This window comes from Pecten maximus, chromosome 19, assembly GCF_902652985.1.
Source record: "Pecten maximus chromosome 19, xPecMax1.1, whole genome shotgun sequence".
NCBI lineage: Eukaryota > Metazoa > Mollusca > Bivalvia > Pectinida > Pectinidae > Pecten > Pecten maximus.
The window spans coordinates 3,374,636-3,400,134 of record NC_047033.1 but is presented as its reverse complement, the minus strand read 5'-3'; the positions used below and the strand labels follow the sequence as shown (position 1 = coordinate 3,400,134).

At 35.7% G+C, this 25,499-nt stretch overlaps 1 protein-coding gene across 1 annotated transcript; it reads right to left on the bottom strand.

The window, feature by feature from the left end:
- Positions 1 to 2,576: 2,576 nt before the first annotated feature.
- Positions 2,577 to 25,132, bottom strand: LOC117317592 (innexin unc-9-like). Its single transcript, XM_033872441.1, has 3 exons — positions 24,950 to 25,132; positions 6,846 to 6,894; positions 2,577 to 4,279 (listed from the first exon to the last, which is right to left on the bottom strand). The coding sequence occupies exons 2-3, from the start codon at positions 6,860 to 6,862 to the stop codon at positions 2,983 to 2,985; spliced, it is 1,314 nt and encodes a 437-aa protein (XP_033728332.1). The 5' UTR covers positions 6,863 to 6,894; positions 24,950 to 25,132; the 3' UTR covers positions 2,577 to 2,982.
- Between the last annotated feature and the right edge of the window lie 367 nt (positions 25,133 to 25,499).

Here is a 25,499-nt window from a genome sequence, read left to right as displayed (position 1 = left end):
CATAGGAAAAAAGACCTTCCATTTCAACTGGTTTGTTGAGACTCATCATTCAGGATTATATACATTTTTATTAAATATAGAAATCTCTCTCTCTCTCTCTCTCTCTCTCTCTCTCTCTCTCTCTCTCTCTCTCTCTCTCTCTCTCTCTCTCTCTCTCTCTCTCTCTCTCTCTCTCTCTCTCTCTCATCTACATATTATGTACAACAGTGTTTTCTTTAGTGTGTGTTAATGTGTGTATTTGAAAGGGCAACAGACTGTATATTGCTGTGACTGTGTGTGTGTGAAAGAAAAAAAATGTTACACATATAAATGTATGCCATTGATTATGAATTGTATCTATGATGTGAATATTGCTGCTGCTGATGATGATGGATAATTGGGAATTTCATTGATGGCGAATCATGAAGAAATGATGATGATTTTGATGATGATGCTAATGATGATATATGTTTTTGGAAAATAAAAATAATATTAAAAAAAAAAAACGATATCGAAATCAAGTCCCATTAAAACCTAGTAGTATGTCACAATGGGCCTTTCACAAATACGATACAGTGATGCTTTTTAATTATAGTCCTCCATCTCTGAGTAAAAAGTACTTGTACACGAAAAAAAACCTAATTTGAGATAGCATATTCTAGTGGGACCGCGGTGGCCGAGTGGCTAAGATGTCCCACCACTTGATCACTAGCCATCCACCTCTGGGTTGCGAGTTCGAAACCTACGTGGGGCAGTTGCCAGGTACTGACCATAGGCCGGTTGTTTTTCTCCGGGTACTCCGGCTTTTCTCCACCTCCAAAACCTGGCACGTCCTTAAATAAACAAACTAAACCAAACCAAAAACCAGCATCTTCAATTTATTGATTGCAAACAACCAAACAGTTATGGAGAAGTTTTATTTAAGATACAGATATGTATACACGTACATGTATATAGATACAAGAAAAAAATCTCCATTTCGTCTGTACCTTTAACAAAATCCTGAGTCAAACTCAGAACAAATCTAGGACAAAAGTTTTCACTAAGTAATGAGAATTTTAAGGGTTTCAAGCATGCTCAATATATTGCCGACAAGCGATGTGTACTAGAATGTCTTTGTGGTAATCGCCAAGATTTTATTTTTACTGAAAAAGAAACGTTAAACCTACGAATCATCTCTTTGTATTTCAATAGTTTCTTCAATAGAGGTGATTGGTGCAGACAGACATTTATGACAAGTTTATTCAACTTCAAAATACATAACATAACATCGAATTCTTCTTCTCGGTTTGTAACACCATAATTAAAATAAATTAAAAAAAAGTAGAATAATAAATTCTTACTATCTTTCTTTTAAATAAATGATACAAACTTGTCTTAAATTAACAATATGGGAATAGATGATAAAAAATCTACACAAATATTTCCTACGGAGGTGAGAATAACAGTTTTCGAATATGTTGATATTACATTTGGCTAAAATGGATAAATGTTTAGTTTATAAAACATGCGTGCGTTAGGCTTGTTTCGGATAATTCGAGCGATTAGTAGAAGATAATAGATTTGTATTATTATTTGTTATAATTCATTTCCCAGAGAAAAACATCATATTAAACGGATTTCTCTTGGACCATATTCATAATAAACGGGATATTGTCACTATCTATATATAAAAAGTAAATTAATTATATAGAAAAAATATCATAAAAATCGGAATTTCTCTTTGGATGTATATAAATAAACGGGATATTTTCACTTAAATCATAAAAAGAAAAACTTGGTACTTGGAAAATATCATAATAAGTGGGATTTATCCGATATGACAAAGGATAGGAACGATTAAAGTAAGGAATGCCGATACGATTTAAGGTATGTACGCATGGAGTAGATATTTTAACAATAGGCCGATGGCACAATGGGATATTTTATATAGAAAATACAATCCATATATAGGTATAAAACAGCGTATATACACTTTGTACATGTAAATATAGCTCATATATAATATGTACCAAACCATGCACATATTTGGTTCGTATTGGTCGACAATTCGAGTCAATTTTGGCCAAACAACGTCAGAAAAACACTCACAAAAAGAAATATGTACATCAAAATGAAATTACAAAAAAAAAAAAAGAAGTTTAAATTCAATTCAAGTTCACGCAAAGAAAACATAAGTTTCATTATGTGGAAACAGTAAAAAGTAGTAAATTAAAGCATCATAAATAACTCGTATATGTACAAAGTATGTGTATTACTATGATAGGCCAATATACAAATCGAATGTAGCTTATATATACATTAATACATTGATGAAAAAAATAATGTGAACATTGGAAGCGGGCTGCCATTTTCATTGAAAAGAAAAGTGATATACATATACACTTGTTTCAGTTCAATGGTGAATTTTTATTTCTACCACAATAACCTGTGTTATTCAACTCTCAGACCATCAGTTAATCATTACAGCTGTTGATTAACAATCTATTTAAACCACACGTGGTATAAACTCTGTACGCATTTCGATTGGCTAACACGGTGAACTTCGACCCAAGCTGCAATTGTTATTGGCGTCATCAATAATCTAATGACGTCACATCAATATTGTGTGGGATAAAATTTGTGGAAACTTGTTGAATGTATATATGTAATTACATGTACATGTTGATCTGCTTACAGTTGATATTCGCTGAAAATGAAGTATGGAATGGTTGTATGCTTTCCTGCCGACTCGCCATTTTGACAGCCGACTTGCACTTTAATCCAATCGCCAAATAGTGAACGGTCCTCAAAGCCCCGTCATTGTTCTCTTTATTTGGCAAAAAAACATAATTTTTTGAAAGCGCGCAAAGTTTTCAACCGCGGGTTGTATTAAAAATCACCAGAGTAACAATTTTGTAGGAAAAAATCGTCAGGAATTACTAAGAAAATGTCTTTAAAACTGCATATATATGTATTTCATATACACATCTATTATCATATACATTTGTATTCAAATTAAAATCACAGAAAATATTCTTTATGACGATGATGCAAAGTGCCAGTCCCGTTCACAAGCCGCACAATACTATCTGCATTAGGTCGCCCGAATTTCCGGATCGTGTCCGCCCTATTTTTACAAGTCATATTAGATTGCTCCCGGAAGTCCTCCCACAGATACTTTATAATATCAGACACTCCCGTTGACTGTGAGTTACTGCTTATCAGTTTTAACAAATAAACCCCGTCTGGTTTCAGAAAACCACCAACAAATTTGGTAATTAATTTTGGAAAAGCGCTTTTATTTTCCCACTGATCCAAGTTATTCAGTAACAAATATTTCTTTATGAAGCTTTCCCTGTTTTGCGGGACAACTGTGGAAAAGAGAAGGGCGATGAGGTTAATGAAACTTAAGACAGCAAGCATTGTGAACCAGAACCACAAAAATACGAAAAAACGCTCGTTGTAAAAGTTAACGGGCAGAACACATTGAAGAGTCCATCTCTGGACATTCGTCATCTGTCGAAGGTCAAGGTCACATAAAGTTACGAGCGGAAATCGCGGCGACATCACCCATTCCTCGCCTTTTAGAACAGATGCGATAACTTCGTACCCAAACAGATAAAATTTGTTTCCGAGAAATTCGTTTAAGAAAAACAACAATCCAACATTGTTCACAAAGTAAAGTGATCTGATAACAATAGCCAGACTGACTACATAGTTTCCGTAATGGCGGCCGCAGCCAAGGAAACAGTAATTCCCGAGCCTTTCCCGGAGAGGGCCACATATTCCGGACCGGTATTGGCCAGCGCTGCTACTTGACCACCGTCCGATATATTTAGACAGAGCTCGAAGTCTCTTCTCTCGGTCTTCTGGACTAAGGTCTTGGGTAAGGTGAGTGAGCTTGAGAGTGTTTTTGAGGCCTATTCCCGACATTTGAAGACCAAGACGCCAGACAAGCCGTGGTAGCTTCAGAACCATCGCAATCAAAAGCAGCATCACGGGTACCCACTGGTAGTACGTAATTTCTGTTGACATGCGCACTTCATAATTGGACGGGATTTCCCGCGTAAAAGGGATGTAGTATGTGTTGGAAACCCAGCATACTCTATTGGTGTATTTAACTTCAGTTGCAGTAAAATGTGTGGGACAAAAACACTGAATTGATGATCCAACGTAATGTTTCGTGACCACCATCGCCGTAAACATCATCAGTATCATGTTGGTATGATAGTGGCTCAGTCTGTCAATGATGTTATCGTCATACACGTAACGATTACCGTCGGCGGACTTCCCATTAGACCGGATCACCTGGTAGATTCTGTGGAGAAGAGAACAGCACAATGATAATAATATATAATATATATTGAACTGAAGGAGTTGATCTTTAAAAAAAAAAAAAAAAAAAATCCATGAAATTTAAATTACCAACAATTAAGATTTATATACTGAATGCGTGGACACTTCATCCAAGTATACAAAACTAACTCTTACCAAAATACATGGTGAATTTCGTCTATGAAGCAGAAGACGCTTATTCTTTCGCACACCTGGTCTTATTTTCATTGCATTTTGAAAAGAACTCTATGGAAATCTATAGTTCTATGCTGTGCCGTGATACGATCACGTGGTCAGCAAATGATTCAAGACCTACTATAATAAAAGAATAAGAAAGAATATTCTCTCAGTACTAAATCGTCGGCAGATTTGATATGACGTCATATTGTTGTCAGTTGTTTTTGTTAGGTTTTCTATTGTTTAACATCATATTTACAGCTAAGGTTAATTAAGGACGGTCTCCCCTGTGTACGAGACGCATGAGTATGGTGTGTGTGTGTGCAACTCGCATTTTGCAACTCGCAACTCGCATTTTACAACTCGCAACTCGCATTTTGTAACTCGCAACTCGCATTTTGTAACTCGCAACTCGCATTTTGCAACTCGCAACTCGCCTTTTGTAACTCGCAACTCGCACTTTGCAACTCGCAACTCGCATTTTGAAACTCGCAACTCGCATTTTGTAACTCGCACTTTGTAACTCGCAACTTGCAACTGAAGAAAAGAAACCCTCGTGTGTGTTGGGAGCTTGCAGCACGCTTGTGTTTGTCTCCTTGTGATAGCGCGGAACTGATGTCGGCTTTGTAGTGCTATCTCACTGAAGCATACCGCGGAAGACACCCAGCAGGACATATCACCCGATCACATTATAGAATGGATATAAAATTCCATGTATCATCCAAAACATTAGAAATATATATATCGACATGAGCACGAGAAACACGTTTAATTATTCCCCTATTATGTATCATTTAGAACACGCCTTCAGGCACAAGTGTAGCTCATAGTCTGGGTTTGTAAATAGGCGTGTACATGTAGCTTAATCAATACATGGCAAGGTTTCAACTGTCTGCACATGAAATGCACGCGTTATCGTCTGGCCCAGACAAAATATAGTATAGGCCATATTTATACCGAAGCAATATCAACACGTGATGAATAGGCGGGAAACATACATTTAGCACAGGCGTCCGCTTCTGATTATCTATAGGAAAAACATTAGTCCCCACTCCTATCAAAACAGTAGGAGTAGGGGCTAATATATTCTTTCTATAAATACTAACAAGCCTGTGCAAAAAGGGTCTCTTTGGGCGACACGTTTTTGTTGATTCAGGAACAATATTGAACACGTTCCTGTAAAGTTTCGCCTTATCGCCAAGAACGTGACAGTTTCTTTTTGATATAAAAAAACATGGCTGGTCAGTGAAAAACTCGGAACTTCTAATATACATGTATTTGTATGCGTGTAAGTTTTTGTATGATATTTAATGCTTGGCAGTTGACATTGACACCGAGCCGCCATCTTTGTTCTTCCTGTACTTGATGTAGGGATGTTCTTGTTCCTAGAGCATGTTCTGTACTTTGTTTTAAATGTTACAGCGCCATGAACATCGTTCCTGTTGCCCAAAGACGCCTATTGTGTTGTTATACAACATTACATCCGTGATTAGTTGCAAGGCTTAGAAAAATTAGCAATGACAATGACAACATATTATTCTCATAAACATCTATAGTGTAGAGATTTACATACATTTTTTTTTACAAAATTGTACAGGACATATGATATAATACATGGATACATATGATATAATACATGCCAAAAAGATCTTTCTACGCGTGCATTACGTAATTACTACGTTCTCTCTGCGTTTGCCCGTTCCCTATAAATACAAGATGCATAAGAAGTTCTTGATAACTTGTAACCATCTTCTTTTGTAGTTTGAACGAAAGTGATAATGAATTAAACTTGAAATGAGTATTTATACAGCCGATCCTCTGGACGTGGTTTTGACGTGGTGGTAACCTGTGACAGACGTGTCGTAAACTTAATGAGCACCGTAAGAACGTACTGGAAACCTAACGTGGTCATCAACAACGTGGTATTGGCGTACCTTGGTCATTGTACAAGCGTAGAGAGGTCGCAATAAGAACTACATTGACGTAGCAAGAACGCACTGACAACGCAATGAGAACGTAATACAATCCTTTCCATCAGCGCTACGCTTCCACTGCGTCAATGAAGTTCTCATTGGGTTTTGGTTACGTCATTACCACGTCAATACCGCTGGTACTGCGTCCCTGTTACGTTCTTGATATCATTTGTTAAGCAAGAGAATATTAATTTCACAAGTGATTTCAATTCATCATCTTCTACAAAATTAAAAAGGGCATTAACAATATGCAGCATATTTGTCTTCTAGACAGTTTTCTTTACATATAAACAATTGTATATGAAATGTTCGTTAACATAAATGTAATCCTTTTACACATGTAGCTATTTGATGTAGACAGGAATTTAACCTATGTACAATTGTGCTATTTATACTTACAGTGTTACTAGAGGCATGGTTAGTTGTTATTTCCCTCCAGGTGGTCAGTCTGAAATAGACAAACAATAAACAGTATGGGTCAATTCATCGTCATTACACGTGCATGTAGGTGTGCTGTTTTCATAGCTGTCACGTGGTGTTCTGTATATAGATACCGAGACCACCGATCGCACCACATTATCTTACTTACCTCGTAAAAACGAAAGTAGGCCACCATACCTATAATAATTAGTACATGCAATGTGGAAATTACACGTTCCGAGCGTCTGCAAAGGATACCTAGTACAGTTGACACGCCCTTCCGGTATTCATGTACTGTATAAACGTTTAAACGGAACGGAACCAAACTCCGGTACATCCGGATCTACTAACGAATGATAGCTCGTTAATCCGGATTCAGTTATCCGGATACCTTTACTCTGTATATATACATGTATGTACATATGTAATCTTGTCCTTAAACGACATGTTTGTTTCAAAAGGGCGTAAAAATGATAAAAAAATTATGATAAGAAAATAAATAAATAAAAATCTAAATAAAAAATAGAAATAATATATTAAAATAAAAACAAAAACAACAACAATCAATAGAATAACATGTACATCGCACAATGTTTGTGCCATCAATGTTTATTTATTTTAAAACAAACATAAAACACGGAACCTATATTTGTTTTCGTCATTTTTGTTGGTCTGGATGGGAGTGGGCGGGGAAAAAACCGAAGTACCCGGATAAACCCCACGTGATCAGACCAGAGACCATTTCGTGTATTACATCAGCGAACAATAAGGTTTTGTTACATTAGACTCAGTACACAGTATGGCATTTCTTTGAAAATATATATCTTATTGCGTATATCGAGATAAAAATAAACGAGGTTATGTACATGTATGGTGATTTCGTGCAGAACATTTCCATCCTTGTTTCATTTTTCTTGATAATAGAAGCGTAAGTTATATGATGGCGTGTCAGGCCTTTGTTAAGATGTTTATAGGGTTCATAAATTGTAAAATAATCCCCACTATAGCATGGTATCCCACAGCAAACCAGACATTATCTCGTACATATCATTATCAGTGACGTCATAGGATGACCTTAACAGCTAACCTTGCAGTGAAAATAGATTTGTGTAAACATTTCAGAAGAAAACAGCGGTAGTTTCCAGAAATTCAAGATAACTGTGATAATTTTCAAATTTCCAATTAATTCGATACGTCTGGGAAATACAAGCCTAATTAAAAACAAAAAAAAAAAAAAACAACGATTCTTTGTTTATGTTTTCAGGATGACGGATGCTTCGTTTTGAATAAGCCGAGTCGTTTTATAATATCCAACTTCATTTAATAAGTATGTGGAAAACAAACAATTAAATTCCAAAGAAAAATTGCAGAGCTGACTTACATACATATAAGGAGATTATTACATCCTGTGTATAAATTGCCAAATATCACAAAGCCAAGACGAAAGTTACATGTACTTCTTAAATGGGTTTCCCCCACAATTTCTTGTCAAACTTGAATGCCAATGTGTTTTTGTAGTGACAGAATGAACGGAAATTAAAAAAAGAGTTTTAATTCTGAATAGCGTTGGCGGGGAACTTATGTCGCATTGCGCATGGGCGCCCTGCTATCAGCGAGAGTAACATAATGCACAGATCGACAACGCGTTATGCGAAGAGAAACAGTGTGTCGTGCAAAGAGCGACAGTGCTCTAAGCGAAGAACGGCAATGCGTCATGCGACAAAAGTGCCACAAAAATGCGAAAGACCGACATAATTCTTATGTCGCACTGTCGTTCTTCGCAATAAGGTCATACAGGGCTACACGGTAGTCTTAACGGTCAATCAACACAATACCGTCATACAGGGCCACACGGTAGTCTTAACGGTCAATCAACACAATAACGTCATACAGGGCCACACGGTAGTCTTAACGGTCCATCAACACAATAACGTCATACAAGGTCACAAGGTAGCTTAACAGTCTATCAACACAATAACGTCATACAGGGCCACACGGTAGTCTTAACGGTCCATAAGCACAATAACGTCATACAGGGCCACACGGTAGTCTTAACGGTCCATAAACACAATAACGTCATACAGGGCCACACGGTAATCTAACGGTCCATCTACAAAATACTGTCATACAGGGTCACACGGTAGTGTTAACGGTCCATCAACACAATACTGTCATACTTGGTCACACGGTAGTCTTAACGGTCCATCAACACATTAACGTCATACAGGGCCACACGGTAGTATTAACGGTCCATCAACACATTAACGTCATACAGGGACACACGGTAGTCTTAACGGTCCATCAACACAATAACGTCATACAGGGTCATACGGTAGTCTTAACGGCCATTCAACATAACACGTCATACACGGCCACACGGTAGTCTTAACGGTCCATCCACACAATAACGTCACACAGAGCCACACGGTAGTCTTAACGGTTCATTAACATAATAATGTCATACAGGGCCACACGGTAGTCTTAACGGTCCATCAACACAATAACGTCATACAGGGCCACACGGTAGTCTTAACGGTCCATCAACACAATAACGTCATACAGGGCCCCACGGTAGTCTTAACGGTCCATCAACACAATAATGTCATACAGGGACACATGGTAGTCTTAACGGTCCATCAACACAATAACGTCATACAGGGTCACACGGTAGTCTTAACGGTCCATCAACACAATAACGTCATACAGGGCCACACGGTAGTCTTAACGGTCCACCAACACAATAACGTCATACAGGGCCACACGGTAGTCTTAACGGTCCACCAACACAATAACGTCATACAGGGACACACGGTAGTCTTAACGGTCCATCAACACAATAACGTCATACAGGGTCATACGGTAGTCTTAACGGCCATTCAACATAACACGTCATACACGGCCACACGGTAGTCTTAACGGTCCATCCACACAATAACGTCACACAGAGCCACACGGTAGTCTTAACGGTTCATTAACATAATAATGTCATACAGGGCCACACGGTAGTCTTAACGGTCCATCAACACAATAACGTCATACAGGGCCACACGGTAGTCTTAACGGTCCATCAATACGATAACGTCATACAGGGCCACACGGTAGTCTTAACGGTCCATCAACACAATAACGTCATACAGGGCCACACGGTAGTCTTAACGGTCCATCAACACAATAACGTCATACAGGGCCACACGGTAGTCTTAACGGTCCATCAACACAATAACGTCATACAGGGCCACACGGTAGTCTTAACGGTCCATCAATACGATAACGTCATACAGGGCCACACGGTAGTCTTAACGGTCCATCAACACAATAACGTCATACAGGGCCACACGGTAGTCTTAACGGTCCATCAATACAATAACGTCATACAGGGTCACACGGTAGTCTTAACGGTCCACCAACACACTAACGTCATACAGGGCCCCACGGTAGTCTTAACGGTCCATCAACACATTAACGTCATACAGGGTCATACGGTAGTCTTAACGGTCCATCAACACAATAACGTCATACAGGGTCATACGGTAGTCTTAACGGTCCATCAACACAATAACGTCATACAGGGCCACACGATGGAAATTGTACCTTAACTTTAGAGTGATGATGAAGACTGAGGTTTATGTTTCCAGGATGACCGATTGTCGTAATGGAGTATTTGTGGAAAGGAAAAATGCAAACTATGGAAATTGGAACATATTATCGATGTACCAGCTCAGACATGTCAACTTTCAGACTATAACTAGAGCACATTAAGAACACAAAATGAAGTAAAACACAATGATAGCTGGAAATGTTGGAAATGTACATGAAGGTACATCCATCATACTTTTGATACTGTTAAAATAGATGTTTTCATGGTAACAAAATCAAGATTAATCTATTGATGAAAAACATGCAAGGCCTATATCAAAATATGGGTTGGTTTTGGAATATTCTGAATTTTGGTAATAAGCATTCATTTTTGTTTGTTTGTGATACCAGTGATATTTTATAAACATATAAATTCCCACTATGGCGAAATTGAACAGAAGTAACTTGATCAATTTTTAGTATGTATGATGGCTTTGTTGTTTACATGTAATTTGTTAAGCTGTTTGTAAATTTCAACAAAACATGCAAAAATTAGCTCATTTGTATCTCATATAATGCACAAAAATGTATATGCTTTTTTGCTCACAAGTGTCTATTGCACACAATAAGAGCAATGGTTTGACCAAATTTGACTTTATAATATGTATACACACTGATTCTGTCTTGTCCTTGAAACGCAACTGAGTGGAAAAATACACTGTACAATAACAGTCGGACATTTTTGGTGAGATCTTACCGGACAAACTGTTGATGCAGGCCTGGAATGTACCTCTTACCCGATGGTAGGAATTCCAAGGTCTGATAGCATACCACAGCACATGTGGTATGGAACTGAATTAATGACGGAATCAGGAGAAAGCAAACCTTAGCACGGGATTTTGTGCACTTAAGTAAAAGTTGTGTCATTCTTACCCTAGCACGATCTCAATAAACAACACTTTATATAATTTCATTACAATATTCAAGTAACATTTTCATGAAAGACATTATTTTTAGAGCGCACAACATGCGGCACATGCCTCTTTAATTTTTGTCTTGTCAATCAAATGCACGCGCGTTTGAAGTGTTCTTATTTTTGTGAAAAAAATGACTATAGGCTTACACATTTGTTTTGTGCTGTTTATACATATCGGACGGAAGAGGAAAAGAGACAGTTACTATGACTACGTAATGGTGATGCTTCAAGTAGCGATGACTCAGGAAACATTGTGGACGCCATAATGTTTAATGGTATTCACGTGCATATGTGCGTGCATGTGCGCGTTGACATGGCGAGGCTGTTACATTGTGTGCATACTGTATAATGGTTTTATAAAAACACGGATAGGAGGAAGTAACGGAAATAAGTGGAGCGAAAAAAACAAAACAAAACAAAACCAAAAGAAAAAACAAAACAACAACAAAAGAAAAAACAAAGCAAAAACAAAAGAAAAAGAAATCAACACAACAAAACAAACATCAACGACACATACATGTAAAAACCCATTTGTATGTCAATGTTATGAAATCGTAGCCGTGATGGTAAAAGCAGTATGATTCCCAGCGGATGAAAATGGGTCATGATTGTCTCGGAATTAGTCATTAGCATTTAAGCTTTAACCCGGGTCATAGTATCATACCTCCCACCGGCTAACATAAGCTCCGTTTGAAGAGTGCTACTGCCGTTGATGCCGTGTTATGATACAGAAAGGAGCGAAATGCACTTGTACATATCATAAAATAGTGATTTGTAATTATGCCGGATGGTCTCCTCAGGTGTGCCTAACACTTATAGGAATGCACGAGAGTTGTCGACACGCCTTGTGGTAAGGAACGCATACATCAACCTCACGTCACGTGTCTCTCACGCCCCGAGTATGACACACTGTCAACACTTGATAAGAGAATATATGATTGTTTTGTTAGAGATATTGACAACTGCACATCACACAATGCACGTGTTGGGATTGACATCCTAATAATCCCTCATGCCTTGGCGCGTCAGAATCGTGTGGCAGCTCACGTCAAGGCTAAAATGGTTCACACCAATCGATAGATCTCGTGTAAAGTAATATTCATGTAAACTTTATTTATTTTACAACAATTGCGAAGCAAGTTATATAAGCTTATATTAATCACGCTTGTTGGCCCGGCTGGAGTACCCATTGGAAACCTTCGGGATCGGGCAGGCGACAGTCCCCGTAACTTTTCACGTCCGGTCGGGGAATCGAACCCCGGTCGCCTAAATAACAGGCAAGTGTGTTACCACTACACCGCCCTTCCTCTATTAGTAAAGTAATGTTCCCTTTCTATGGCGGCCATTTTGGTTGTTTCATCCAAATAACATATTTCCCCAGTTTGGAATTTTGGATACAGTTTAGGACATTAAAAAAACTGTCTTCGTCAGCATCCCTACTAAGTACTTAGTTCTATTTATTACGTTTTGACGTCACCATGTACAAAATTTACATCTAGACTTATAATGACGATACATGTTATCGTAATCTGCCTGCATATCAGCACAATATCTGGCTTAAGAATTGGAGCACTTACTTCGCCTTCTTTGTTTTACATCTGTTTAAGCCTAGCATCCCGTTTTGATCAGCCCTTCAGGAAGAGCGAAAGAATTCTACCTGCTGTCCCTATCGGTGTGAAATTTCAGTGTGATGACACTATAAAAGCGTAAGTCTGTGACGTCATCAATCGTAAGCATCGTCATTAACGACTCAATTGCGTTAAAATTGCGCAAAATAATTCCAAGCCAAACAATCCAATCACAGATGAATCTATTTTTATTGTATGATTTTGCATATAATATGCCGATTATTATATACTATACCGATTAATATATAATATACCGATTATTATATACTATACCGATTAATATATAATATACCAATTACTGTATAATATACCAATTACTATTCAATATACCGATTACTATATAATATACCGATTACTATATAATATACCAATTACTGTATAATATACCGTTTACTGTATAATATACCAATTACTATATACATATGTAATATACCGATTACTGTATAATATACTGGTTACAATATACTATACCGATTTCTATATAATATACCAATTAATATTTACATTTGGCACAACAGTCTCCCATTGCCTAAATGTTAATCTGGGCTGCATCTATGAGTGTATAGATAAAGTCAAGATCACATGACGTGATTGTTACGTCATTTTGATCAACATCCTGAAAATGCTTCGCTATACGCTACGAATGAATAAAACGCAGCGAGGATAGTGTTGGGGAACAATTGCGTTACTATGACGTCATTTTGGCGCTATGTTGATCATTGCCACGGCAAGGCTTTGTACTGTGTGTCGGATTGTTTGCTATTCAATCACAGAAAGGAAGTTGATTTTAAAATGCTGTTCTTTCAAACGAACATACAAGGAAATGGATGAAAATAAAGAACGTATTTATTTAAGATAGACAGAGTTTAACATACATGTAAGTAAATGTAAATATAACAATTAAACGCTTGTTAGATTTTGTTTATTGTCAATATCAATGCAATCTGGGTGACAGATAAATGTCCATGACGTCTAAAATATGCTCATAATTTTTTTCCTCCTGCAACATTTTATTTCTATATTTAATTTTTATTATAAAAATCGTTCAAGGTTTGAATATTGTAAGTATGTAATGAGATCGGGTTATGGCAAAGCAATATGTTGTAAGTGTCTGCCAAGTTGTCACTGCCAGTGTACTGTACGCCGGGTCTCTAGCAGGAACAACACCGTGTTGTTTTATGTAGACGACAATTAACATCAAACGATATACGTACTGGGATTGATGCCCTACTAATATCACACATATTTACGGGTCAGCATCGTGTGATAGCCCACACCAAATCTAAAGCGGTTCGCACCAATAGTTGGCTCTCGTGTAAAGTGACACCGTGTCACGCTGTCAGGAGAGATGCATTCAGTTACCAGCCGAATAGAATAAAACAAATAATAATAAAAACAACAATCTGGAAGGTTACGGCGTTGGTATGACACTCTCAGACGTCATTGGTAAGATGATTCCGTCATAACAAAACCGTTTTTAAAGGGTGGTCCTATACTTTTTTAACATAGAGGATTTAGTATGTTTTTCCTTTCATATGGGATCCATGACATGGGTATTGGATATATTCACCAAAGATATCCTCTGACGAGGTAAAAACCCCTAAGAAATCTGTAACGACTCTGATATGTTTGCATGAAATAGAAACAAATGTAAAATTCTATTTCTCACAAAAATATATATTTCAACATTCGCGAAAAGAGCATTTTCTTAGAGAGACGAAATCTAAAATTGCAATATGCTCACTCCCTGCCTATTTCTCTTGTGACGTCCCAATGCATATGATGTCATGCTATTATGACGACATAATTGAGAAAATGTGAATCTACATCAAATCATAACTTAATAAAGTATTGTTCCATAGTCGTGTGTTCATATTAGATAAGTTATGTGGTAGTTTTCGGAAAGAAGAAAAAAAAAGAAGAAAAAACAAAAGAAGGAATATAAAGTTTAGCATCGATCGTATAGCAAACTTGATAGAATGGTTTTAATGTTAGATGGCTGGGTGAATATGTCAAGTGAAATACCAGCGTGTTCTCCGACAGGGGAAAAGCTTTATGAGGATAAATGTTATGAAATTTGGTGTGCTAGTGTTGAACAACTTTTCTGTTCTATTTCTTTGTCAATATATATATAAGCAGACCGCCTCGGTCAATGAAATCAAACAACGAATGCCTTATTTAGACAAAATGGTACAGGAAATTCCTCTAAGCCACACAATTATACTGGGATTGATTGTCAAACGGAGGAACATAGTTAAAAAGCTTCGTTTCTACCCAACTGAAGACAAGCATGATTGTCCTCACTTGGCAGAACGTTTGGTAGGGGGCGAACTATTTTCAGTAAAAAAACAAAATAAAAAACAACCCAAAAATAAAAAAAATGAAAAAAGAAACCTGTCCGTTTATATCTTAAACAGTTCCAAACACGAAAATGGCAGACACATGAGCACCTGTAACTCATTATCTATAACTAAATTGTTATTTGATAATTCCAAAATCGAGTTTTTGTTGACATCACATGCCTTGTGATTGCTCGCTAATGCACTCGTACTTAAGTTTCTGTCTCTAAATTGATTTTTATTGTGGCTGGATGGTATTAACACGTGCCAGCAGTACACGACGATGATTTAGGGGTCAACACTGTGAATACCGAAGGCCAATCTATTTGCTGATGGGTTTGGCAGAGGGTTTGAATGTCGCCCCTTCATGTGCAAGTGGTACCCATTTGGCAACAGTCGTGTCTGGGTTTCCGTTGTCATGGCGACACTAATATGTGGGTTGTCCCCGTCAGGACAATGTTTTATCTTAAGATGTCGCCGTCAGGGAAATGTTTTAACATAACGATGTCCTCGATATTTAAATGGTGTCCCTGTACACAATATATATTATACCCACCTGCAATGACTAACGGGAAAACGGAACTGGAAGGAGATATGACATTAATGATTGGATATAGAAGGACAAACAAGTCATATGACAAACTTTTATATTCATTTTCGGCATTTTCTATTCCTGTTACACAATTCATAACTAATGGTACTTGTCCCTTTTTTTGACGTCATTTGTGCAACAATTCGATATAATGAAATTGAAATATTTCTTTGCAACTGTTTATCGTATGATATCCACCGACAAGCAAAAACTACTTAAGAACAGATGGATAACCATGTTTAAATAAAATCTTATTTCTAATATCTAATGAAACATGAACAAAACATGAATAAAACATACATGTATATCTTAAGGATATCATGAAAAGGGCATACACAAAACTATCTATTTCCAGTTTAGATTAAGATGACGGTCGGCAAACTTCCCCAATGTCAATAAACAATCTGCCTCTCTCGATACCCTGTGTTGTAAGTTTTTTCTGTCAGAGATTCAAAATATAATGTAAAATATCTTATAGTTACGCTGACATGAAAAATGTAAAGATGGGAAAGCATGGTTGTTACTATAAAGAAATGGACTAATATTATAGAGCAAATGGAATAATCACACATACAACATAGACTTTTCACTAAGAATGGTTTTCTATAAATAATGTAATGCAAAATATGACGTGAAGGCAAAGGTGGAGTAATATCTTTAATATAGTTATACTAACACGACAATTGTAACATTGAGGAAGCATGGCTGTTACTACCAAGAAATGGGATATTAAGTAAAGGGAAATGGAAGCCTCGATACGTATAACACAGCGAAGTGATAAGTTGTCCATGCTGAAAACATTGTAAGGCTTTTTAATTGAGAATGGTTTTCTATAGATAATGTACAAAGATCATTTTTCGTTTAGACCCAATACCCGTTGTTAATGCAACTTGATCATGAAAGCACACTGTAAGTAGGAACGCATATCAACATTTCATGCAATAGTTTGTTTTGATTCGTTGCAAATAACATACTGCAAAATTTCTATATAACACTGACCCTTTGTAGTACCACAGACTTTGGCGTGACTCAGAGTATTGTCCCTGCCTTCATATTCGTTTCTGTAAATAATACATGGATACGCAGACATGTATAGCTCATAAATAGCTCGAAATTTTAAATCATATATGTAAACTATTGAAAATAATACGTATATAAACGATAATGGGCATAGCGAATGTTTGGATAAAACATCTCATTAAAACATTTAATATTGAAATTCTATTTGATAATGTTCAAACAAATTAAAAGGTAACCCTGAGCTACTGTGTTGAGATTATGGAAGATATAATGGAGTTTACCAGTAGCTGATATGAATTGATCTGTACATGTGGATAGAGCGATAAACGAAAGATAAACAAACTAACGCCCTATCTCCGGAACAGATTACTGTAATACTGAAAAAGTTAGGGGCCACCGCTACAGTTTACAGTGTCATTACATTAGACAGGCAATGGTACATGTATATCACATCTACAGGTAATTTTAGTAACAGGTAGGCTTATGTCGAATTATGGTGTCGTAAGTGATATTGTTGGCCAAAATGAGAGAGTAAATAGAAAATATGTAACATCAAAATATATATGAATAAGGCGAAACTGTGTCAAACTCTGAAGGAAAATGGCAAAATTAATTTTCGAATTTCTTTCAGGATTGTACAAATGACACACAATGATATTAGCACCTTTTAAAACAAATTAAGAGTTAGATGCAGTAGAACAAAATATGCTACACCAAATAGCTGCTTCGTCCTCAGAGGACTCGTCAGTGATAGGTGGCGACCAAAAATATTACTCAAAACAGACGGAGAGAAATGACGAAATCGGGTGGGAAGGTACAAAAGCCTGCATTTAAATAAGCTTGATAATTTTTCAATGATTTTTTTGAAGGGCGTCACTATTCGAATTAATTAAAATACGACAATCAGTTTACGATAATCCTATTGGACTGATAAAAGCACCAGTATTGTCTTAAAATGTTCAGAATACTATATTTGCAGAAACGAATGTGGAATTTGAATATGCATTAAGTCAAAACATTGAAAACAAGACATCATCATGTTGGGGATTATCTATAACATCGCCAGAAATACTTTGCTATCTATCAATCATCGTTACTCATAGAATCTTACACACACAATACTGTAATATACAGTGGAAGAGGACAGTGTACATTTCAATACTTACTGAGATTGCAAGTAGTCTTGTCTGTCTCCTTACATAACCACACAAATATGTTCATACCACAGGTAAAACACATTTTTAGTATACTAACGGAATCCAGGAAGTATTTTACCTAACAGAGGCAATTCAATGTTAAAAACAGCAATCTTTGTATATCAGAATGATTAAGTTAAGCATGTACCCCGTATCACAAATATCTCTAAACATCTACTTAACATTCAGACAGAACAACGCCATAATCACCAAATAACGTTTGAATAAATATTTGGCCTGTACTCTAAATTCAGACGGTTTCAAAATTTTAGCTACAAAATCCAATTAGGAGTAAGGAATTTTCAGGTAGGTCCTTATTCCATTTATCATCGATTCCAATTACGAGAAAAAAATGAAAAGAGTACTCACAATTGTCAAGTGTTATCGCTGTCACATGAGACACTTTAAAATCGTGGTCCAGGTACCCGGTAGTTAGAGTTTTTATACTTAAACGTGGATGGTGTTGTGTATTTCAAGACTGAACTTGCATCTCTTAATTACCATGTCCAGGTAAAAACCAGGTAGATATCAACTTATATACATTTGTGATTGTATTGAATACACAGGTTGAGCTCGGTAGACTATCAAAATCAGTTCGTCAACACTAGAATCATTTGTACAAATCTCCTTTCTTTTATATTAGAGCTACCCGCCACATGCAGGAAATTTAATTGAAGTCGATGTAATATAATTAAAGTAGAAATCACTCAATATCCTTATAATCAAAGAGACATTACCGACTAAACATTAACTCTATAACGATGTGAATGAAGATTGCTGGCATTTAAAAGTAATACGTATAGACTAATTTCATCCCAATGTCGACACTCCAAAAACATTTCTATTTACGAAGTTTGTCAATATTTTTTCTATCATGTATGTGAAATTGATTTTCAATTAAATAGGAATCGATGATATATATATATATATATATATAAGTGCATTGTAACAGTAGTTTATCCTAGAGACATTTGTTGTAAGGGTACAGGAAAAAGCACATTCAAGAGTTGTGATACTAGAGGGTAGAAATGTGAAAATCTCAGAGGATTTGACAAAAGACACAAGGAATTAGGACAGTACAGAATAAATTTACTGATACAGTCGAGCCAAAATAGATTCATTATACAGCTGTTTTGTCTTTCTTGGACTCGTTAGTGATGCAGTGAGTGCGGGGAATACACAAAAAAAAAAATGGAAATATCAAAACAAAGTAAACATTTAAAGTATATAAATCAAATAGATATAAATGTTTAAAGTATATAAAGTAAATATATCTCAATGGTACTTATTCTTCCCTTGTGAATTCAAAGTTATATTTTCCCATCACGTTTAATCAATATAATTTGTTATATCTACAAAAGTCACAAAAGTTAACACTTCAATTGTGGGCGGATAATTAACGAAGAGAAATCGTAAGGGAATGTCAATATATACTGTAGGGTATTGCATAACTTCTATTGGCAAAGGGTTAAGTGTGATATGTAACCCCGGCTTTTATGATAGGTAAATTAATCTTTATCAGAATGGTATGAGTATTCTAATAAAAAGTTGAGTGGAAAAACCAATCCTTCCAAGAATCGCGTTAAACATGGGCAGATATTGGTTATTCTAACTTTATCAGAATTGCATTTCAAATCAAAAGTCGAGTGGAAAAACGTCTTTTAGAGCATTTCTTTATGGTAACATCATGTCGCTATCAGTGTATGTATACTTGTAATACATTGAAGGTGTGAATGATTCGGTATACAACGTGTACTGAATCACTTTAACAGCGGTGTTTAACATTAGCAATCAACATTTCAATTTTCTTGTTTCATATAAACCTCGTTATTTGATAAACGGACAAATATAATTTACGATACCAGATCTGAGAGGATGCTTCCCTTGAAATCAGTAGCATATCGCCAAAACTCCCCTCGTCTATACCCCATATAATCTGATTTCCCCATAGTCGAGAAATGTGTCAAAACATGAATATATTAGTGAAAAATATGCGTTAGGGAAACACATGTCTGATGTTAAAAAAAAATCCAACAAAACTGTAAACTGATGTTGTGTCACATTGTAAGATGTCATGTAGCCTTAATTGGAATCTATGTGACGGAAGAGCTTTACATACGAGAAAATTAGAGCATCGTAAGTGTGAAACAAAACTTAAAACACGATCGCATGCATGTTGCCCTGTGCATATACCCTTGATAAATGTATTGAAATTCCAACGAATATTCCTCTACCGGAAGTACACTGTTTTAACCACTTCCGGTTTGTAACTTTTGCTTTGATAATGTTTGGATTTTGTAGTAAACGCTTTTATAAATACTTAATAATGTTACTCGACATCTATTGAGTTTCAGTTCGCCATGCACGCGACCAGCGCTTGACTCCAACTCGCCTTACATGTCTATGTGTGATGTCACGTGACCAGGGCCCGGGTTGCTGGTGCTTCTGACTCACCACAGAATGTCATTACCTGGCTGTGCGGTACTGTAGCGATGAACGGCGATAGTATCTCAATGAACACGCTCTGATACGGGAGAGTGCATAAGTGGAATTTTTTATGATTATGTAAACTACGTCGCTCTAACATTCTATTACATCTACAAGGCTATCATGTTGTAATCTTTGTTATTTTTAGTTACTTAGCTATTTTTATCGCTTTGTCGGAAAAAAATATTTTGAAACATATATAACAATAGTTAAACGTACCAGTTGATTTATTGTGTATCTGTATAGTTGACATCATGTGGAGACTAGATAAATGAGACATACTCGCCGACATCTTTATGGTAGGATTAGCTTCGAGACTTTAAACATCTATAAATCGTCCATATTTACCATTATGTCATTGTGTGTCACGTTTACGATGATGTTATCATACGTTTGATATGTTAAGAGAGCACGTGATAGATTAAATCAAATAAAGCGAGATGCTCTATGAATTATATTACATCAATTATATATTTGTTTCGTTTGTAGCTGTTAGGATGTTTTTTTTATCGATTAAATTTGATCTCGATCTCGTCAAGTCAGGTATTTTCTGTCAATGGATATACTTAACAAATATACTCTTCGCCAAGTTCCTATCAACCTTAACTATTCCGTTCAATGACTAAATTATTGTAACTTTTTCACCTTGGTAAAAGCTTCGTAGGTATCCATGAAAGCTATACATATTTTACTACATTGAACATTTTCCTATATACATTCTCGCTAAATGTAGATATGCAGATTGGACCATTGTGTAAAGTTTGTTGTTAGGGGATTTGAAAATAACAGAATGTCGACATCCGATTGAATTTGTTATTTTAACTCAAAATCGACAAGACAACATATATAGGTAGTGACATATGCTTTTTAGTGAGGTTCCATTCTGAACAACCAGCAATATCGAGGAGGATTCAACACGTTCGATTTCATATCGCATAGAGAAATAAAATATATTACAAATGAGACTATTTTTATGAAAATCTCCTTCAGCATTCATTATCCAGCATTTCTCGAAAGCCTTAGAGATTTAAAAACGGAAATCTCTAGTTGTAGAAAAATATCGAAACAGAAAAGAAAGAAACCGTACCCACAATCTACAGATCCAGGGCAAATATTAAAACAACAGAGTTTTGCATGGAGACTAGAAAAAGTACAAGGACCAGGCGTTCCAAAAGAGGAAGATCTTCTGCCTTGAACATCAACCGCAATGTAAATCTAGGCGAAATTCGGGTCATGTCAGGCTCACAATATGAAAACCGCATTGTCGCAGTCTAATAATCAAAACTAATATCTTGTTTTGCAGTATCTAACGTCAGATGGCTAGAGCTTATCTTCATCTCAATGATAAACTTACTTTTGTCAAGAATCAGAAGTAAATCAACCCAGTCAATAGAGTAGTTTTTATTGTAGAAAATAATCACGTTTCACATAATCGTCACGGTAATACGTCTACTTCTTTGAGTAAATTTTATTTTAAATTAGTGAAAGTTAAAAATTCTACCAGTGTGTTTTGGTCAATTTATATCCATACATCTTTGATGTTATGACACACAATAAGAAGTTGTAATAAAAGTTATGTAAAGAATTTAAGGGCTATATAGAAATTGTTAATTATTTATATACGAATATTTATTAAGAATTTTCTATCCGTAGCACCCCTAATAAAACTATATAATACGGCATCCGGTACTAAATTAACATGGATTTTGTTTAGACGTATGTGTCCTTTACATATATTTGGGACGACAAGATGTTGAACTGACAAACTCTGCTTGTGAAATGTTTGGTTTATATGTTGGGATAATATTTTCAGTTGAAGGAAGTATTACAACAAATCGGAACGATGTATGAGTAAATACCTAAGTATGTACTTTTATTTTCAATACACATTTAAATGAACTTCTAAAAAGCAATTTTAGAAATGTGTGGAATTTTAAGACGCAATATTCACCCGTCACTGTCAACAGGATAATTCACGTCTTTATGATATTACTTACATCGGTCTTTGGTGTTTTTTTTTAAACTTTCAAATCTTTATCTATCTATGTTTTCACTTTAATATAGTGAAATTATTCTGATCATCTAATTCCGTTTTCCGACCTTTGACCAATAAAATTTATAATTTATGCTCTGCTGAACAAATCATATAGATTGAATGTGACAGATTACGCTTGCCTACAACAATTAATTTATGACAGAAGTGCATTCACAGACAAATCATAATCTTTAATTGGAATTAAACTAACCTACACGCACCACGCCTATGACCAAGGCAATTAATGGGGCAAGTGTGTATTTCAAAGGTCGAGAAATTAAAATTTAATGTGATTAATTACACATCTCACTCACGACATAATTCAGTAATAGACTGATCTGTGTAGAATTAAAATTTTAATGATTAAAAGTTTATACGATGACTAATAAAAATATTTTTAAATATTACAATAGTTGCTCCTAAAAACAAAAATGCCAAAATTTTACCCAGGGGGCCAAATCTGTTCGTTAGGAGTGCACTAGATTGAGGCTATTCAATTATTATATACGCTTTGTTAATATTAGCTGCATTTGCCCATCTGCTCAAAACGCAAAACACCAAACAAAACTACATAAAATAAACAAAGATATTTCATCAATTTAAATATGACTATACCGGTGTTATGGCCATCAGCCCTTCGGCCAGTAATAGCTAAATGATAATAAAATCCAAACAGCAAAATGATTAAATGGAAATGATATCGTGAGCTCAAATTCGATAAAACGAGGGTAACACAAGAACACATAATTATAGTAGGAAGGTTTAAGGACCAGATGTTCCAGAATGGTAACCGTCTTCTGCCTCCTGGACGACACCCACCATCATACAAATCTAGCCCAAACCCATGTAGGTAAATCTACCTCCTTATAACAATGACGGGAGGAGAATGGGTCGACAAGGAAATATCAGGTATATAGATAGGCACCAAACTCTTCATATCGTACAAGGAAATCAATCACTCCTCAACGATAGTGTTAAGTCGACAATACAAACTTCCCTATGACAGAGTGATCGTATCTTTGTATATTGATAAACTGGACAGATGTCGTCGAGATTTTGTTGGCTTTCTGTGTCTATATTGTTATTGATGAGGTTGGTATCCCGAAGACAATAATTACTTTGTTTTGTTTTGTGTATGATGTTTAACGTTCTTTGACTATATTTAGGTACATATTTGGTATATTGCATCATAGTGTATAGATTCTGTGGTATCATAACAACATCATTTATATATCTTATCATATTAGAAATAAGTTAAAATTTGATTTTGTAATCTTGGACAATTTTGAATAACCAGTTACCTAATAGCATCAAGATTATCGATGTTGTGCTATACCGAAACGTCATAACAGGTTTTATGGAAAAATCTATACAAACTGTACAGAAAATGTCTTAATTAACTGATGTAGAAAGAACATCTAAGCACAAATAATGAAATGCATATCATAAATAATACTGTACTCATTGTTAATAATAAAATACATATTGTAAATACAATACATATTGTAAATAATACATATTGTAAATACAATACATATTGTACATGTAAACAATACAATACATATTGTAAATACAATACAAATTGTAAATATTACAATACGTGTACATATCTTAAATAATACAATACATACTGTCAACCCTCCAAAACGTTAACTTCTGATTGCATCTTTTAATACTTATGTTGATAAATAGTTAATTTCGTCTCGAAAACAATCTATGGTTCTCCTCCTTTGTGTTATGTATGTGACTTCCGGTCTGATAAGCAATAATTAATAGGACGTTGTTCAGTTTATTTGTGTTAATTAGATTTCGCTATATTGTTGGTATCTTTATATATATATATAAGGAGAAGTATATATGCTGATAATGATGCAGCATCTTAAAATCCCTATCATGGTGAAAGTAACCATATCCTGTATTAATTAAATACTTGACAGATAGCCGATAAATATAAATAAGTTTCATTCTGTTTATATCATTATTCTTCAGTTTAATTGTGATACATGGCCAACATAGAAAATCCTAATAAATATATAAACAATAAACAATATAACAAACATTTATATTTGCAATGTTTCAGTTAGGACCTAGTGCTTAATATCTCCAATAACATAGGTAAGTTAATTGTCCTGAAACGCTTACCTTCAACAACGAGTTTGCCCATCTATCTACGTGCATATAATGTAGACTAAACTGAAGTACACAAACAAAGATGGCAGATGTTACATACTTACTTGATATGTTTGTCTCGTGTCACAAACCGGGGTCATCAAAGGTCAACTGCAGATGACTGCCGGAAGTTCATTAATCTCTAATGGCGTAGTAATATCTGGAAACCTTCCGCTGTTAGGATTAAGGGGGTATACTCATCTCCAGGTTTAGATCAAATGCAATACGTACGTCTCTGCCTCAACAGATACCGGTGACATATGCAGACCGTAAGAAAAAGCTCATGGTTCTATTTTTAGATCATGGTGCTTTCCAATGGCGATAACGAGACTGTATGTGCATGAGGCTGAGATAAACACCGCAAACCTATTGGAAGTGTGCCAAGTCGCTTTCGGATAATCACCACGCGTTGTCACAGAGTACTCTCAATAAAGGTACAATGTAAATATCTCCACGCAATCCGACTGTAACTAAAACCGACATAGATAAACAAGATATATCTAAACTTAGCGACTGACTAATAGATGAGAACGCGACAATTTTACTTTCAGAGTTAGTTTCATTTTCGTTTTTATAATGGAGGAAACTATTGATTAGAATTAATATGTTTGTTTT